The 21,988-nt window shown below is 29.3% G+C and overlaps 1 protein-coding gene across 1 annotated transcript in view; it reads right to left on the reverse strand.

Annotated features, from left to right (window-relative positions):
- LOC112594605 (Krueppel-like factor 6) overlaps window positions 1-8,346 on the reverse strand; it is a 203,122-nt gene extending 194,776 nt beyond the window's left edge. The window contains exons 1-2 of the mRNA XM_025339486.1: window positions 8,042-8,346; window positions 7,498-7,684 (exon numbers count right to left, since the gene is read on the reverse strand). Coding sequence (XP_025195271.1) covers window positions 7,498-7,599 — 102 coding nt within the window. The 5' untranslated portion in view covers window positions 7,600-7,684; window positions 8,042-8,346. The remainder of the gene's footprint in view (window positions 1-7,497; window positions 7,685-8,041) is intronic.
- Between the last annotated feature and the right edge of the window lie 13,642 nt (window positions 8,347-21,988).

The following is a 21,988-nucleotide window of genomic DNA, read 5'->3' on the forward strand; positions in this document are numbered from 1 at the left end:
TTATACGATACTAGTTAATTTGAAAAAATTAACAATAATTGTCTTTCAAGTGATTTACATCATCAACTGATAAGACGACCGTATCAGTAGAATGTGATCCTCAATGAACAGAAAATATCATTCTAGTTAATACCGCATGCATTATCATTATCTACTCGTATAGAAGTGATTTCTAGAACTTAAATCCATCGGTCACATTGAATAACACATAATATCAGATAAAATGTTTAAGTAGGCAGCTAATCGTCATAATTTATTTTCAATTATTCAAAACGTCGTAAAGATTAAGAAAAAAAAATGGTAGAGGTCAACGACAGTACAGGGAAAAATAGCAATATCCATTTTTATTATAATATGGAAAAAAAAATGTTACAAAGAAATTTCTAAACGTCTTTTACCGGTCCTACAATATATTATTATTATACATAAATTGCATTTTATATTTTTAATATTCTGGAACAGTACGATATAGTTTCAACTCGAAAATAAATCATGCAGGGTATAATATACGAAATAAAAGATAATATTATGTACCTATATATAACCATCCAAATGTTTAAAACATCTATCTGCATTTTAAAATGTAAAGCCTCTCGATTGGTGCCTTATCGATACAATATGTAACGTAAACCCACGTCTGATTTCCGATTTTTCCTTTTACGTGTGGCGGATAAAGTGTACTAGAAATCCGTCAATCACTCAGCAAGATAAGAAGATCGACCCTAGCCAAATGTGTGCGTAACACGCAGACACTTTTTGCGTGCTGACTTCTCAGAAATCGCTATAGTTGAAAACGTGAGAGTTATTAAGTAGTTCTGTAGTTAAAAGGGCAATGTTTCCTTTTGTAACGATCGATGCTACAACTTACGAGTAAGAATAGAACGAAAAACAAGATAAACGCTATTGGATAAAAACATAAGTTTTTGATAAGTGTATATGCATAAGAATTAAAGTATTTTTTTTAATTTTTTTTTAATATGACAAAACGTGTTTTTTTATAACACACGCAAAAAAAGTATTTAATTTAATTTAAGCTATTTAATACATTTTTCTTATTAAACAATGAACATTTTTTTTTTTTTTTTAATAAACAAATGTTATATTATTTATTATTATTAAAATATAAAAAATAAATGAAAATAAAATAAATTTCGTTTAAACAAATTTTTTCACAAACAGTTTTGTATTACACGACATAAAATCAAAAGCTTTCCACTAATAAAACATATTAACACTGAACAAAATTATTAATATAGAACTTCATTAAAATTATATACAACCCATAAATTAATTCATAAATAAAATTAATATTATTCACCTTGAAAACTAAAAAAAAAAAAAAAAAAATATATATATCAAAAATAGCAGTACAATATCGATTATCCATAACATTAATGTTGGCAGCAATCGTTTACCTTATATTATATGAGTTTAACGCTAAGATCGTTAACCTAAACCAAAGACCGAGTAACCACATTATCTGAAAAGTCGTTTTACGAGTATTTCACACGACTGAAATATGTGCAATATCATTAATTATCCTACTAAAAATAACGCCTAAGATAATATGTGTGCGTATACACTAACTTTATTAACATTTACAAATCATTATCAGACCGTTTTTGGCGACGTTAGGGAAAAATTACTGTGCACCCAACAACAACAACGTTCCTGAGGTAGATTTTTCGAAAAATCGTATGGTATTATTTTTCCGCGCGCACGCCCACACATCAACTGCGTAGTAGGTATCTATATACATGAGAGCGCGTACACGCGTATATGCGCACAATGAGTCGGGTATAGAGCAGATCACAGATGGCATTAATCCTCGAAATAGAGGACGCAGAAAGAGAGAAGGGTTGACAAACGATTTCGGGCGAAATTGCTATACCGCGCCGCGCGTTGATGGCGACGAGACAAATGGTTTCGTTTTAGGCACCAACACAATACATTATATACATACCTACACACTCATTCGCGCGCATTTGACGACGATGACGACGACGACAACGACGACGACGGTGCAGGAGGCGGTGAAACGGTGAAATACACATTACTGGTTTTCCGATTGGACTCTTTGACTATAGGGGTCGGTTCACGACGTAGTGCATACACCGTGTACAATATATTATATATAGGCAAAAGAAGCGCATATGAATATAATAATGTATGTATCGTGCGTCACACCTGTGCCCACCTGTCGTCGACGTCGTAGGACACGTCGTCTTGGCCGTACATGCAGTCCTTTTCTTATCCCCGAAGCAATTGCTTTCTCTCTCCCTCTCTATCTATCTATCATTCCTTAGTACACACGTGCGAGCGTATCACATACATACACACACACACACACGCACACACTTATCACTATGATACTCAAAGTGTATAGGTACTGTATTTATACTTTATGTCCGCGCCCATTTATCATTTGGCCCGTGTGGATGATGTATAGTGCTGCGGTACAAGCTACGTCAACAATACATATTATACACACACACATACACAATATATACATTACAATATACGTTCATCATTGTACACGTCATTGTATAAGTGTACAAGTACAATAACAACAGTAGTATACGAATAAGGAGGAGAGAGTGCAATGGTCGGCGGCAGGATGGAGGAAACGAGACGATTCGCCATCATATAATTTCGCATCCCATCGCGAAAAGGGCACCGCCGGAAGGATATTTTATGTACAAGCCATCAGAATACGTGCGATATTTATTTATTACCGCGCGCCTTTGCGACGTGTATTATACACCGCACGCCACTTGCGTGTACGGCAACGTTATTGATGATGGTCCGAGAACGGCGAGAACCGACGCAGACGACCCGTGAGAAAACTCACCGCGCGTATTATATGTACAATATTAAAATAAACATAATCGCTGTTGTTGTAGTACGCGCAACATAATTAATAATTACCATAATATATACATACTGTTACGAATTCAAGTGTATGGCGAACCTAACATTTTCAGAAAAAGATGAACGTTATATTACTGACCCAAATATTACGTCCACCACCGGTTGACGGTCGTGTATACCGCTCAAACGCTATAAATATATGTATATTATATTATATTCAACTAGTTTTCAAATAATCCACATAAGTATAAGATTATAATCATCGCCGATATTGACAATGTCATAGTATCTTATATTTGTGTAGCAGAACATTATAATACGAAATCATTAGTGGACAATTGCATGTATAATTATGCAAAAACAGGAATTATCGATTATTCAATGGCAAAATTGAAGGGTAAAAGTGTGAATAGAATAATAAAATTTTAAAATCAGCAAATTCGATGAAATTTACTTATAAAAAAAAAATTCAAGAGGCTTAGGAACCCGGACTTCAGATACGTTACTGGTGTAATGGTTTTAACCTATATTGCAGGGTAACTAGACATTAAAATATTATTTATAACGTGTACAGTATAAACACTGAAAAAGTGGCAAAAAGTACGATAAAAATATAAAATTATATGATGGTTTGATATTTCTGAGAGCGCGCGAAACGCGTACCACACAAGCTCAACTGCGTGTACACGACTGTTGTGGGGCCGTCGTCGGCCGTATAATGGCCCCGCCAAAACTGAGCTGCCGCTCTGTACACGCTGCCGCCACCGCCGCATCGATCCGGCCCGGGGTCCTCTCCATCGCCACACCACCCCACCACACGGCCACCGCGTTAATGGGACACCGTTAAAGCGCGCGGGGCTTATACCGCCCCCTCCGACGCTTTTCAGATCGCTTTACCGCGCGCCCGTTTTACAACGCCGTCGCACGTCATCCTCATCCTCCTCGCCTCCCCTGTCCTACGTGTGTGTATCATATACATGCATTAATATAGATTATAATACTTCTGCACAACTGCACTTATATACTACATACGAATGCAAAAACGAAATATATTTTATTAAATACAGGGCACACGTACTATGTTTTCTAAAATTCTATACATATATTATACATTATTACTACATCAAACGCAAATCGAGGTAAGACCTAACCGTCCAAAGACCAGAAGAAACACAGACAAAGAGTGTGTGTGTGTGTGTATGTATGTGTGTGTGTGTATGTATGTGTGTGTTATGTGTGTGTGAGAGAGAGAGAGAGAGAAAATAGATTGAGAGAGTAAAAAGAAAATGATCAAGAAATTACACTCAAATAGGCTGTTATTTTTTTTTTTCAATAATTTCCCTAAAAACGTCGAGAATACTATTTTCATAATTATTTAAATAGATGAGATGCACAGCGACTTGACATTTTCATACCATTATACAGTAACAATATTTAATAATATCGATTTATACCATATAATTAGATAAAATAATTTTTATATATAATGTAATATTATATTTTAAAATCAATTTATCTATTTGGAATTTCTTATTACGATATTCTGAGAAAAAAAATTCTAAAAATCAGCAGTTAGTACAAATATGTTTGGTTTATAATGTGTTCGTGTGAATAAATATTGTTTTTAAATAGTTTTCGATATCAAATTAATCTAAAACATGATTGACGGTAAAATATACAGTGTTCAATGCATTTCGTAGTATTCCATTATATGTATCCACACGAGAAAAATTTCATTCATTAGGTTTGTCGTCGTCATTTTCATCTGTGAACAACGTGCGTCATCGTCTACTATAATATTGTACGTGTTTCTTGCGGCTACTACGATGTGCCAAAAACAATAAATTATTCATATTTAAATCCAAAATTCAATATTTCACATCTCTCGATCAACCACCAGTATTTAACATTCGATTTCGATTTATTTTGAAGTTGATGATCATTAACCGAAAAAAACCAACACACAATGTGCCAGTAAACTACATTTTGGGGGACCGGTGTATCCATTTATAAATCTCAATCCATAAAACTCATATCAGAGATTTTTAATACAATGTTTTACTTTGATTTTGAATGATGCCTTTTGAACCATTAAAATTATATTGAAGGGAGCAGAGATACGGGTAAACCCATATTTTCTTTTCTACCGATTAATCGAAAGATAATAGAAATAAAAATTATACCACTATATTAAAGTGACAATGGGTAGCCTATGGTAATAGATTGGATTTGTATGCTCAAGACTCACAATATAAAATGTCATTATCAATGGTTGCAGTTAAATGTAACTTAACATACCATACATTTTTATAAGTATCATTAAACAATTATTATTAAATGAAAGAATCTATTTTTACGTTATAAAGCAATTAAAAAAATTGTACTACCAAAATCCTCTATTCATGTACCTACACGAAAACCACAACTATGAGACTTAATGGGGTACATGTAAGGTCATTTTTAATTAAATTAATTAAAACATATTTCTTTCAATTAACTACGAGACCTTTCCAGAGATATAAATCGCTGTTTATCAGTTTTGTTACTGGCATTTTGTTTCAATACAATTATTATAATAAATTTCAGTGTAGTATTTAAAGATATATTGTTAGTTCAAAGAACCATAGCAATTAGAATAGTTTTACTCGTCAGTCGTTTCCCAAATAGATTGTGGTCAAATGTCACAATAATCATTTTACTATTATTCCGTCTGCTACTCTGTAACTGGTCAGTGATTAAACAGATAAACGTAAAAATTATAATTCATCAACTGGGCAATATCGATTTTATGTTAAACGAAATTAAATGAAAAAAGATTACTATACAAATTTTATTTTCGTTTTAATATAAAATAATATGAATAAAAATTTTAAAATAACCTACTGCTGCTTGTATACAATACAATATGCGACTGTACACTATTAAAAATGCATTTCAAAACTACTGCGTTTTATGGCAACATTTTCATTCCCAAAAAAATCGTATAAAACTTTTCTTTTAAATGAACACACGAGTTATTCGACATTCGGATTTCATTGCATGGAAAATGAACCAAAAACTTTTATTATAATTGTCCTTCAATTTTTGTAATTTCATTAAGACCGACTCATAAACTACACATTTGTAACTCTATAACATGTATGTATTTATACTAAATATTATATTACTGTGCTAGATAAATATATATATATAAACACATTTTAAAATAGTAATACTACTATTCGACTAATAATTAGTTATCTCGACTGTAATTTTTTTTTAATAATTTTGTCGTTTACTGTTTTGTTACCGAGAAAGACGTGTGTTTGTGTTTCCTCGGGAGTCATAATTTATTTTACAGCCTGTGCCTCTGATAACAACAGTAAATGAATCACATAGGTACACATACACACAATATTACATACGTTTATATTATATAGGTACATAAATATAATGCATACCAACACATATAGCGTAAAAAAAAAATTGTATACATTAAATCAAAAACTGCTGACATAGAAAAAAAAATCTTAACACAAAAACAGTTCTACTGTATTCATTACTAATTTATCAAAATTAAAAAGGTTTTCAATCACGGACTTTTAATAATTTTTATTTTTTTGTTACATAGGTACTTACATACTTTTTGATTTTTTTTTTTTATTATTATTATTTACGATAGTTGTAAACATCTCTAAATAAGTCATAAACAGTAATATGATTTTTTTTTTTGTTTACTTAATTTCCGATAACTATACGAGTAAAAAGTGTACTACAAACACGCAAAACTGTACGTTAACGTTTTACTAGTAATGATAAATTAATTAATTGGCGATCGAATGAATAAGTTGATGAAATACGATTAATCACCAGTAGTCGTAAAATGTGATGTTGCTGAACCCACGGTACGCGTTTCAATAAAATATGATTCAAAAATAAAATTGTTTATGATAAAAAATAAATTCAAAAAGTTCCAACGAAAACACAACATTAAAAAAAAACCGATAAAAACAGTAAAATAATCGTATTACTCTACCTCAGCCAACCCCTGTCGTACCAGAGTTCACGTGTGACACAACAATACGTGAAATATTATATTATGCGTGAAAGGTGGAATGTGTGTACCGTGTACCTACTACATAGTACCTACACGAGATAAATATAATTATAATATGTTGTTACATAAAGACGCGAAGCACGTGCGACCGCGCAGACACTCACCATGGCAATGATTGTTATTTAAAAACAATATTATAAAACAGTCCAAAGTCTATCAAGCGGGATGATTCCACAATCCGTCTACTATCACTGACATTACTAAACTAAAAGCCATCTATCATCCAGAATATGACTAATTTATTGTACAATCAATACAATTTATTAGAGTCAAAATAATATATTGATACGAGGTGGATACGATTGAACGTTCCTGGACATAAATTTTTATACATTTCAATATCTGTACACATCAGACATCCTACTATACGGTTCACTACCATTCCGATGCTTGTGTACGCACGATTTGCTCTGTGCCCACTATACAATCAAAATTGAGTAATGTTTTTGCGTTGTTTAACAGAGTTTTAGGAGCTTTCAAAAAAAAGAGCTTTTTCATTTTTTTTTTAAATTGTGCAAAAGTGAAATTACCTGTTGCCAGTGATCCTCGAGCGATACGTGTGCAGAGAAATAACCGGTATCGTGTATGTCCTGAAGTTCCCGGAATATGTTACCGCTCGGTAGCACGTCCATGGTCGATGCGTTGTCAAAAGCACGTCCGAACTTGCGAGATTCCTTATCGACAGTGGCGTCGATATCGGCAGCTGAACAGCTCAGTCTATACGTTTAAAATATACGACGTTATATGTAACAATATATTCGCAGTGTATATACGTGTAATGATATAACGTGTCGACGACGTATTATACACAACAATATTAGATCACCGGGAAAACGGTCATCGTCGTCGATCGACTGTTATTATTATAATATCGTAATGAACGAATACCCGGCCAAATTTATCTAATGATATTAGAGACACCGACGGTAGTAATAATTATGGGGTAAGAACCGTACACGCGAACGCCGTATCGGACACTCGGCGAAAATTAATGTAGGCTATAATAATTATTTATTAGCGAGGTATTAACAATAATAATAATAATAATAATAACAATAAAAACGATTAAAATACCTAATAATGGCAATAATAATACAATAGTATTGATAATATTTGCACAGTTAGATCACGTCACGACGGAAAGCACTATGACATGTATCGGTATTAAAACAAAAAAAAAAAAAAAAAAAAAAAAAAAAAAAAAAAAAGAATGTGTACGAATTGGAAAAAAAAATAACTAGAACGAGCAAGGCGACGAGAATTTGAAAAAAATTAACACAACGGATAACGATTTATAGCGTACAGAAGCGGCAAGTGGTGGCCCGTGTTCTCGCTCGCGACTGAACACTGTAATTTTGCCGGTGCCGGCGCGGCGAGTTTACCCGTTCGCGCGCATACACGAATACGATATTCGATTATGCGTAGAGACCGAGCGCGCGGCGGCCTCCGTCGACAACGCCATCTACCGGCTCGGCGGACCCAACTAGCCGCCGACACCGAATCTTCAGTTATTGCAAATATTTCTATTTTTTTTTTTTTTTTTTTTTTTTTTTTTTTTAATATCCCGGTAGGTATCACGCGTCATGATAATAATATAATATCGTGTTTCACTATTCGCTCGTATCGCTAGCACTCCCGCGCAAACCTATGTTAAAAATAATATAATGTCCGGTTAGTGTACCTATTTTAATATGATATCATTTGTTAGCAGTTTAATTTTAATTTCGCTAATTTATAAAATAAAATATGTGTTCACACGTTATTAATATCTGTTTGGATATATTCATATAATAATAAGATAACAATATATCACGCATGCAGGTAGGTACCTGAACCAATATAAAGTATACTTCGCAATATTTGGGTTTTAATCCTATCTTCGTCTAAACTATACCTATATATAATAGGTACCTGCATTTGATATAAATTATTATATAATGTATAATAAAAGCCAGAGCTAGAAAAGTTAATGATTTTTTTTTTAAATTCAATTGAGTTAAGTTAATCCACGATAATAAGAAAAATTTAAAAGTTATCTATTGATTTAACCATTAATTCAACGCAAAACAATAAATTGTGTTGTATGCTAAAAAAAAATGTAAACAATTTATATACATAATATTATAACATCAGATTAATGTATTAATTTTATTAACAGCATTGAGCAACGCATGATCTCTTGGTCATCCTATCTCAGTATGTATGTAATATGCATTTAAAGTTTACACGGCAATCTCTGAATCCGCAAAACCTTAAACAAGATACATCACTCAGGCATTTTCATCGTGTGACTCGACCAAAACGTAGATACCGGCTGTTGAAGAGAGGAAGCTAAAAGAATGCGGTTTTCCATACTATTTTATAGTCTCAGACTATACTATATACCTATATCGCAGACTATATCGAATTCACCTTATGCTGCACGTGGACTTGATGTTTTAGATAATTTGAATAGGCGAGTGATATGCCAAGTTTATTATTATGTATAATATCATTAATGAACGTGTACGTCCACATGTTTATTATCGAACGATGGGAATATAATATTGTAATAATATGATAACCGGTTATAGTAATATACATTACTATTTCTAGTGTGTGAGATGTAACTAGGTGCCTATAAACGCCAAAAAAATTAAACACCAAAAGTGTCTTACAGAAATTTACGCTTATTTTTCTGTTTCAAAAATAAATTTAAATACTAAATTTTCTACATAATATTGTACAAATTTACACGCACAGATGCGTTATGCGAATATTAACGTATATTTACAATAATTATCAATTACCGTCAATATTAATGTTTATGTGTAGGTAAACATAAAACGTAGTTTACAATATATATATATACTGTACACGCGGCTATAGTGTTAAAATAATAATATTACTATCAGTACTTTGACTAATAACTACATACCTAGTATTAAAATTTTATATTAATTTGTTTATCGCTTATATTGTTTTTTTTTTTTTTTTTACCAACATTCTTTTCTCCACGTCAATTAATACTAAATTTTAATGACTTCCTGTTTAAATAAACCACGTTTGTTAATTATTCTATATTTACTATTCGAAATTATTTTTAAGTACCCCATAAAACAACATTTTATCAATAAAAAAGCGCGTTATCACCATATCTTATGTTTCCACTTAAAATGATAATCATCTTTACGCACTAGTTATGCGACAGATTCAACCAAATTAAGAAATATAATATTTATTTATTATACGATAAAGGTTCGTAGGGAATTCTATAATAATTGACATTCGATATATTAAAAAATATACAGTAGGTTAATACATTGTATTTTCATAAACTAATTACTGACATATTACATTATGTATTAGCAAATACACAACTCTCTGAATACTGATGACAATAATTATACTTTCAATCGATAATAAAAAAAAAAAAAAAAAAAAAAAAATGAAATTACTTAGTAAAATAATTTAATCAAAACTTTAAATGCATTTTTTATGTACCTCTGACGTTTTTATAATTTTAATGTTTTTATTTATCGTTAAATATATTCCTCTAATAATTTTCTATAAGTCAAAAACTAGCAAAAGTTAGGCACTTTTAGGCACTTTTCGCTGTTTGATTTATGAGAATATGGCGCCGACATTCTAAATAAAAATAACATATAGTGTAGTTATTTACATAGATTTTGTATAATATATTAACTTTTAAATAAAATATGTGTTTTAATTTGAAATTAAATTGAAACGGAAATTATCATTTATCATTTTAAAATTTAAAATAATATACATTTTTATTGACATAGAACATTACAATAAGATTATTTTACATGTATTATTACTCATGTTTCTTATTTAAAATTTTAAAATATATTAAAACGTCCTGAAATGATCATAATTTTTCTTTTCTTTTGAAAGGATTTCAAACCAGAAATTATTGTCAGTCGAGTCTTACAAAGTTAGATTTGACATGTCAATATGTCATAGACTTTCTTTTTGTCATTATTGCAAAATCACAAAGAGTAATAAACTACACAAACTTGCATTGTTTTAAATGCCACATAATTCTTAGTACCTAGTTAAGTCTTCCCAAGAATACAAATGTAAAGTGAAAGTACCAGTCAATGACACCTAATGGAGAACATTTTATACAGAAGTAACGTAAACGATATGTCGGTTATGATATGTTATTATTGTTTAAGCCTATTGTTTGTATAATTATTTATAAAAAATATATAAAGCTTCTTATCACTTCATATTGTAATTTAAATAACATAAATATATACCGATGACCCATGAGTGTATGAAGAATATTAATTGCAGTAAATAAATATAATCAGTAATCATCATGATTTGTTGGATCATGTACCTTTAATTTTAAATATCCTAAATATTTTTGACATGTACAATGTATCTAATATAGATAACTCATCATATTTATACTTAACTATAAAGTATAAAATGTAAAATAAGAATATACTCGTATACCAAAAAAAGATATTTCTATTATTGAGGTTACTGCTCAATTTATTTATTTGTGTGTAACTATATTGTTTACATAATGTGCACAATGTTGATAAACTATAAAATAGTTATATTCTAAAAATAATGTAATTATTTTTCCATCATCGCAATAAAATAAAATTTTGTGTTTTTTAAACATGAAAATTTTATAAATATTAAGCTACCTACGCATATATAAATATGCAAATCATGCAGTACAACAAATTTTCATGAAAATTGGCGTAAACATATAATATTACAACACAAAATATGGTATAATATTATAAACTATAAAAGACACAATTAGTATTATATGGAAATATATTTTTATTTTTCTATGATATTAAAATTAAGGTCAAGATAAATCGCGTAAGAAAATACACCATATATTAACACAGCATGTTATACTAATTCTATTACAATCTATGTTAGTGGATAACTACTATATTTTAAATAATTAAATGAAAATTAATTATATGATATATTCACTAATTTCTAGCAATTATAAAACTAAAATAAAGTTTATTTTGATATGCTGAAGTACTATACATGTTGATAAATATTAAGGTTCTCACATTGTTAGTTGTATCATATAATATTGTATATTATCTAACGTTATAGTGGAATTATTGCCATTTACTTTTATTATTATAATAACTCTTTTTAGTTTTATTATGGTTTAATATTTGTTGTTCTAATTAAAAAATATTTAATAAAAAATCAATAACCATAATTATAGCATATCTTTAAAAACTTAAAAGTTGAAGGTATTAATATCATGTTTAATGTTAAATATAACACAAAGTCTATTAAATTGAAAAGCTTAAAACGAATGTTAATTTTTAATGATTATTGGATTAATTTTTATTTAAAATACATCAATATATTGTCTTTAAAATAAAATTCGTTTTGTCTAAAACAAACGAGAAAACCAAATTTGTGATTCAAAGTTTCGAAGATACCAAGTTTCGTATCGTTTATTCGTCCGTGAAAGTTAATAGGTTCTTATTATAGTTTGATCTTTAGTTCCTTTTGGTTTTTAAATTTAATCGACTGAAAATGTCAAGTCTTAAAATCAATATTATTATAAAACATAATGTTTCGTCTATTAAGCTTGTAATGGAATTGGCAAAAGCTTTTTATCCTCGCTTGACTTAAAGTATAATGTTATATATAAATATATTACATTATTATCCCCAATATTTTCTTTTATTGGTGATTTACTTATATGAAATAAATAAGTACATACAATTTACCTTTATATAAATATATTTTTTACCTATAGAATCCTCCTCTTTCTATATATATATGTATATAAATGAATTATATAAAAATATAAACTTAGAATTTGTATTTCTTTATAACCAATATAATCTCCTGTCAAAACATTTAGAAATATCATTGTTGTAACTGTCTTATAGCAAATAGTTTTGGTTTTAATCTTACTAACAAATTACAAATAAAAGCAATTTAATTGAATTGTAAACATTATACATACTATCTACGTAAGTTAAACTATTGATAAACTTTGTTACATATACCTATGATATATACTCGTATATTAATATTTTTATCAAAAAAAAACTAAATAAATAAATAAAAGCATTAGCTGACAAGCATTTAATTTAGTACTTATATATATATTATATGAATGTTTAATATATTATGTACATGATTAACTATTTTATTTCAAAGAAATAAGATCATACAACTTATCGAGTTAAAAGCAATTTAAATGTTGTAATAACTTATAACTTATATTATTATGATAAATAATAGTTCATTTTCAAAAGGCTTATATTAGTTATATTATACACAACTGGATATGTACGATTACTTCTCGTATATTGAACACACATTTTGTACTCTGGGCTATGACTTTCTTTTCTTCCTTTCGAAATTAAATTAATAAAAAAAATACTTCAACTACTGCATACAAATATATAATACTAAATTATATTTTTTTAAACACAAAATCACATGTTTGTTTGATTCAAAGATAAAAAAATAAAATAAACTGCTAATAAATTAATAAGTTGTGTATATGTATAATCCATAAGTATATAGAATCCAATCCTTTATTATTGTAACAATCAACAAAAATATTATGGAAGTTTGATCATAATGTATTATATTTAATGATAAATAATCAAGTAAATATCATGCAACTATTAAATCGAATACCATAGTATTAACTCACCTGTATTTAAAATAAATAGTAAATTTAGGTTTACATTTATGTCAAGACCTCTCATAAACAAACCAAAAAAAAAAAAAAAAACTTATTCTTTTTAAATTTTTATCTTTATTCTATTATCGGAATCAATAAAGTATTAAAATGAGACTAAGTATTATATCATGAGGATAGTCGTTCGACGGTCACCATCCGTCATACGCGTGTTAGATATTTACGATCAAATGTGTCAGCACGACGCTGCTGTTGCCACCCGACGTCGCCATTAACGGCAGTGAAAAATACGAGCGTGCCGATTCGCATGCTATTATCATTTATTATTATTTTTACATTAACTTATTGTAACTAATTTCAAACAAAATAACACAGCCATAAATACTATCCCGGCCATACTTGCGGAATGGATTTAAGTACCTATCATAAGTAATAACAATACTACGTTATTATGTTACTGTACAGTTTCCTATGAAGAATATATCAATATATAAAAGCAGTAATATACATCTACTTTATGGGGACACGATATATTTTTAGCCGATTTCACTACGTATTCTAGAAGCTGTGTGTTAGAACTACATAATATTGCATAGACCTTTAATAATGTATTTAATACTCGTATATTATGTATAATAAATATAATTTATGTGGACATAATACGAGTAAGTATATAATATACTGATATTATAAAATTACGATATGATATAAAAAATTATTATCGTTACTATTTTTTCATATTTAACTTTTTTTTTTTTTTTTGACAACTTATTAAGAATATAAATTAAATACAAATTAATAGAACATTCATTTCAATAAAACCGAGAATAGAATTCAATGATACGGATCACCATTTACCTGGGGACTGTGATTTCTATAATAATACGAAACGTTTTAACTATTATTTATATCATCCAAAACATTTGGTTTATATTCTTTTAGTATAGCACTCTATACCACATATTATAATAATTCCAATTATGTGTTCATAATATTGGATTTTTTAATGGCAATCTACAGTGAACTTTTGGAGTAAATATATTATACTTATTACATAATATACCATGTATAATGGTGTAGTCCTGAATAATAATATAAAAAAAAAAAAACAATGGTTCAAACGATTTTCATTTATAACAATTATTATAAATTTGTCAATCAGTACAAGTGTTCAAAAATATCACGTGGTTTATCGGTTGGTTAGAAATGTACAACTCTAAAATATTCGAAAAAGTTACCTGTTCACAAAACACGAAGCGACAAAATATTGCATATTATTATGAATCAGCCGCCCACGAATATACCCATTACACAGCAATATAACATTTAATTATCAAAGTATATTTACATTTTTGATTTCACATAAATGCGTGTTGTATAAGACACGATTTTAAATTAAATAGATATTATTATTATTATTATTATTATTATTATTACACTTCTTGGAAGTTTCGAAATCTCAACTGTACAGACGTACCTACGGTTACTTTTTCGAATGCGGCGAGTTGCTATTGATTGTGATATTTGATGAATTAGAAACAATAATATAATAATATAATAACATTATAACACGTAAGTAACGGTATACGCGTATAGTGCCGAGAGTGTTTGCGAGTAAGATGAGACGAATTTTTTACCTCCAATAACCATTGTCACAGAGTGTATCTACGGTCCCCACGTCCGAATACGCATATAAATGCATGTATTATATTATATTATTATTATCATCGCCGTAATAATATTATGCGTGCCTATGCAAACACTGCACTAAACCGCCGCACACGTCGGTGCATTCCGACAGCGGCATGTACGGGTACATGCTCAGACGCGTACACGGCGTACCTACACGACATAATGTGCAATATTATAATATAACACGACGCGTATGTTATTATTATTATTATTATTATTATTGCCGTTGTGTGTGCAATGTCCTATAATACTATAAAATACAACGGCGTTCGGTTAAACCGGCCCGCAGCGGCGGCGGTTGTTCATTCATAGAAAGTGCGTGCGGAGGTCGACGTCGCCGCCGCCGCCGCCGCGCGCGGTCCACGTTGCGTAATTCCGAGCGTACGAGTATGTGATAATAATCAATCACGTGGCCCCACCGTCGAACTCGTATTGGCTTACCCAATCGTCGGTGATCTGATCGGACAAAAATTTAAAACATTAATAACGGCAACAACAGAGACGAATACGGCGAAATCGAACGTTGTTGACAAACAACGGGCTACAACGGCGGCGGCATCGGCGGCGAACGAGGAGCCCCGCGTTTGGAAATTTTATTTATATCGATAAACAATTGTGCATGCGGATAACGTACTCCTCGGAGGATAGAACTCTTTTTTTCATGCGGCGTTCGCAAAACGGGTTAAGGAATCTCGCGTTGGGGTCATGAAACTCGTTTTGACGGGACGTACTCACACTACAAAATACACATACATAAGCGCGCGCAAATATAATATGTACACTCGTCCGTCTCAACTCCCTCCTACTCACTATAGTCATCATCCATGTCCTTTTTTGCATGTGTGCGTGCGTGTGTGTGTGACTGACTCTTAATAATATTATGCAGTTGCCAACGTATTATTAAAATGATTGAACGCGAGGAGGACATTTATATACACTCGTCTAAGTATAATAATATTATGAATATTACTACGTAATACGTATGAATAGATTATTATTCATTTTGAATATATTATATTATTATATCATAAACATTTATAAAATAATAATTACAGAAAACGCTAAAGGGGACATTCACATTAAATGTAAGCTGTACAGTAAACGATGCACGATGTACATACATTTGAAGAGAGATAAAAACGAATAATTTATACCATTGATTATAAATACTCGAGACATGCGCTGAGGCTGAGTTATCCCTAGAAAACATAGAATGATATTCTCTTCACCGGCCGATCAAGTCAGCCGCCCTAGACATCTCGCTCCGCAGTTATCATCATGGGTCGGCCTAAGCCCGCCATCCTGGATTCTAATGTTTGAGTCACTTTCAACCGTTTCCCTCGGCAGCCTGCCGGGCTCTTTCTTCCTACTCCGTGAGAGTCAGGATTTCCACCACAATTTTGTAGAAGATTCTGAACGTTTCTATTGTTTCGATGAGCACGAGATTCCTCTCTCGATGATCGACCGAAAGGACCTCGAGGAGGGGCCTATACAATAGGGACGTCTCCTACGGTGGGGGTGTGACTAAGACGATCGCAGAGCTCCCCCCGTAAACCGTCCCAGTTAGGACATCATAACAGCGTGTGTTCAACAGTATCCGAACCACAAGGGAAGTGCTTGCATTTTGTACCAGGAGCCTTGCCCATGCGGTAAAAATAGTGCTGAAAGCAGCCATACCTGGTAAAGGCCTGAGTTATATAGCATGACCAAGGTACCTTCGGAACAGTTATGTTCGTCCATCTAACGATGTCCGAAATGAGCCGATGTGTCCACAGAACTTTCGTAAAGCGTATCTACATGCTGTTCCACTCCCTGATAGTGGCCTTTCTTTTGGCAAGCTTGATAGAATTTTTGGTAAGAAGCTGTTCATCCGGCTAAGGCGCGAGAGCGGCTCTTACCCTAACCCTTTCGGAAGCGATGAAGTCCACTGGCGGTATACCCGCGAGAAGGAAAGCGATTTTGTCGAGACCGTCCTGTAAGCCTTACAACTATTTAATATCATTTATTTACAGTTAGTACCTATTAGATTGAAAATTGAACAACTTGACATACACATAATTCTGATAAAGGATTTTTAACTGACATCATGATTTAGGTATTTATTCATATAACTAATAATTATTATTAACTAACTTTAGTTAGGCTATTAGAAGTTATGATGCATCATATAAATCTATAAAATAATTGCGTTGATTTTAACAGAAAAGATAAAAACCGTGCGCAAGTATTTTACATTATAATATAGTTATTATATTGTTATTATAGTTATTATATAGTTATATATTGCTACTTTAGGCTGCAGACAACTAAATTATATATATATAATATTAATATAGTTGCTAATTAATATTTTTTTGAAAGGGCGTCTGTACAGGACTTTCTAATAAGTAATCAGTTAAGCTAAATGAAAAATTCAAATTTTGGTTAGATGAGGAATATCTTATCCAACAACCACGGTATGTTAAAACAAAAAAACTCGTTGAAATATAATATACAGTACGAAAACTTTGAAGAATCTGGAGTAAGTGCAAACAAATTTTTTTAATTGATTGTTTGTTAGTTAGTCCCGATGAAGGATTATTTGGGAATAATACATATTTTACAGTTTTCTAAATCCATTTTAAGGACTATTTTTCTTAATATACGTATACAAATCGTATTTGATTTAAATATAGTAGAATTTTCAAAAAAAAACTCATCTAGATACTCAATAGTATACAGTAAGAAAAATTGATAGACGATAGTCATTTGAAAAAAAACAACCTTATTATGCATTGTTTTTATTATTAAAATTTAAAAAAAGTAAATTGTTAACGGTATGATTAATATAATATAGAAATAGTTATCTGGTCGTGATCTGTGATGACCGATCAGTAAATTTAAAAATAATTTAACATACTATTATGTATATTATGTAAGAACTTTAAAAATTTTTTAGACGTTTTAGACGAACAAAGAATTTAACTCGACTGTTACAGCTATTTTGGTACATCATGAATAAACTAAAAAATGAAATAAAAAATATCGAAATTCTTTATTCATAATGTTTTTGCATGACATTTTAAAACATATAATACTAACATAATTTTTGTTTTTTTTTTTTTTTTACAGAAGCTACAATAATGCAATAATGCCTTCTGCGACAAATTGTTAAAATGATTCAATACATGTATAAACTACTTGTCTAATAAACTCACTTGTTTTTTTTTTTTTTTTTAAACGCTTCAATAACAAAGGTTATTAGCGTGTAAATTACATTTTACATTTTAAATTTTTAAATTTTTTTTTATCACAGAAATATTATTGTGTAAATTAAATTAAATTAATAGTTCGGACATTTTTAGGAAATTTATTACTTTTAAGTATAATTCTTTGTCGATTCCTATGATTTCTGATAATTGTTCGGGCAGATCGCTTTTTATTCTAAGTTCTTTGTATTTTAGACACTCAGTTAATTCACTTGTTTTTATTAGTACTTTTTTTACACAGGGTGGTGAAGCATCGGACTAATCGTTCGAAGGATTAGTAGAGAGCATTTATAGTTCAATATCAGATCTTATATCAGAGCCAGGTAAAATAGAAAGTTGAAAGTTAGTTTTTTTTTTATTTAATGCTTATTTCTAATAAATGCCAAAGCACATTAAACACAATTAATAACTGTATACACACAAAAAACGAAAAAAATATTCTCTAAAATCAAATTATTATTTAGACTATTTTTGGTTAGTTAATCATTTAAAGAATTACAGTATTGACTTCTATTTAAAAGTTGAACTGGATTATCTAATAGTGTTATTGTTGAAAAATTTCAAAATAATGTAATTAGTTAAAATTATGATTTTTTAAGAAAATTTATTATTATATATAATAAATATAATAATTATTATTTTTTTTTTTTTGCCTTTATAATAAGGTTATTTTTATTTTTACTATATTTTAATAAAAATGATAATCATAACAAAATTATACTTGTTAAATTAGAAAAAAAATTTAAAAAAAAAGAAAGTAATTTAACTTTTTAAGCTCTTAGACTTTACATTTTTAACTTGTCAGAGCCCATCATCCAGACTTGACTAAATAAATAATTCAAAATAAACTATACTTAAATACTATAATAACTAGTATAAATATACTTATGTACATATTGTTTTTGGCATGTAAAATACTCTATATTTATGTTTTGTTTTTAACTATAAATAATGAAAGAAGAAATAAAGGAGGAAAAATTAAATTCAAGTTCAAAATTTAATAACACTCAACTAAAAACACCGGTAATTTTATACAAAAATATAGATTAAATTAATAATATCATTGTTAATATTGGGTCAACAAAATGTTCGTTGATACTAAGATGAGATATTTGTTAAAATAAAAATTAACAAATTATTTGATTTAATAATTTTTTTGTTTAGTTTAATTTTTATATTTTATCATAATTGTATTAAAATAATTTAGAATTTTATTAATTTTATCAAATACATTATTAATTTAACGTATGTATGTTGAAAATGAATTATTTTAACAAAATTATTATTCAGTATTCTTGAATGTAACTAAAAAATCAAAATCAAAATGCATAACATCTAAACAAACATATGAAAACAAAGCATTTTTTTTCCTCTTTCTATGCTTTTTTTTATCTAATGACTATTACTGTCTTTATGCCCCCCCCCCCTATGGAAAATTTCTGGATCCGCCCTTGTCATCTCCTTCCCCAAAAAATAAGTTTGTTAACATGCCACTGCCGTAGGCTTTAAATCATACTCAAACTCATTTTTTTTTTTTTTAATTATTAATATTTATAATAATATTAAATATGAATATTTATTATAGGATTTATATTTTATTATATTATATTGAATTTAACAATAATAATAAATATTAGCATGGTTAATTCGATAAATATATTTTGTAATTTGTACAATATAATATTTGATTAAATCAATTAAATTTGTTATATAAAATTAACAAAAACCAATGTTGATTTAAAAATGTTTTTTATAAATTTAATAAACTGTCTATTAATTCAATGTATTTATTTCTTAAATTATTAATGTTTGTGTGTATAATGAATTCTACCGATAGTATTTGTTGATTTTTACCTATAAACTTTCTTAATTCAACAATATATTTTCAAATTAAAATAATAATTGTTATTTTAACATATTACTGATTGTTAATAAATGAAAATGAAGCATTATTGAATTCACCAATATATTTTCGTTCTATGAAGTTTTAAAAAAAAACCATATAAATATTTTGTTTTGCTTATAAGTTTGTTAAAAAAAAAAAAAAAATTAAGCGATATACGTTGTACGTATACTAAGTAGTAAAATTGTTTTTCTGTAATGATCGCACACGGAGTACGTGTATCGATCGTGGATGAAGTTTTAACTCCAGTTATTTATGGTGTAAATATAAAATACTTAATGTTTATTTCGATATATACATAGTATATACCTATATATATTAAATTTACGTAAGGAATAGGACTAAATAACCGATTATCACCTACGGACCCAATACAATAGTAGGAATTTATATATATGGTACCTATCACTCAGGCCCGCTCAAACAAGTGGCGTTCGATTGTGGGACTCCCCAGAAAAGCGTGGCCTAGGTAGGCACGCTGGGAGGTCGTGTAAGGCGTGGTCCCCCTGAGAAGGGCAATTTTGGTTACGGCATTAGGTTGTCACCTGATGTTCGGGTTGTCGACCAATAAAGGAATAAAGTTTATTGCATTGCAAAAATAATAAACCTAAGCCTAAAAGATACCGTAAATTATTTTTTGTTTTTAAACACACAGCATTTTGGAAATAATAAACTAATTGTCTTACTTTCTTTCAGCCTACTGAGAATGATTCTCGTATTTTGTCAACCCATGGTTTTAATGTAGACAAAAAATTAATAGACACTGGTATTGATTCATTGTTTCTGGTTTATAAACATAGTAAGTAAATCATAAAACATAGAAGTAGATCTTCATACAATTAAAATTGCTTAATTCTAAAATATATTTTTTCATTTAAATATTATTTAATTTGTAACAGCGGTTACATTTTGATAAAAATTTGGAAAGATTAAGTATATACAAGCGCCAAAAGAAACACGTCGTTTAAAGAAATATATGGATATTGTATGAGAAGGAAAGATGTACTCTCGAGTATATCTATTAGATATTTTCGTAATTTCGATCTCGATTATAGAACAAATTTTCAAATTATACACACTTTTATCGAATCACACGTAATTATTATTACTATTATTATTTAAAAAAGTTTAACGTACACCAAGATCCATCGAATATTTATATTTTTTAATATAACATAAAAATTTCGAGGAAATTATGAAAAATAATAATCAATTAAAAAAGACTAATACGCATAAAAATATTTTTTTGAAATTAAAGAAAGCAGTAATGTCGATATATAATGAAATAAAAAATCAAATCATTGAGCATATTATAAAGAATCCTGAAGCAATTGGGATCATTAAATTTGAGTAAATAGTACACATTGTAGATTAATAATTATCGATATAATTTATTAAAATTGTTTACATAAAAATAATTTATATTATATTATCAAGTATAATCTATCTTCTTTCTATTCTACTAGATTATTAATGAATTATATATTTGAATATAAAATTAAAAATTT

This window comes from Melanaphis sacchari, unplaced genomic scaffold, assembly GCF_002803265.2.
Source record: "Melanaphis sacchari strain LSU unplaced genomic scaffold, SCAv2.0 Contig23_pilon_pilon, whole genome shotgun sequence".
Lineage (NCBI taxonomy): Eukaryota > Metazoa > Arthropoda > Insecta > Hemiptera > Aphididae > Melanaphis > Melanaphis sacchari.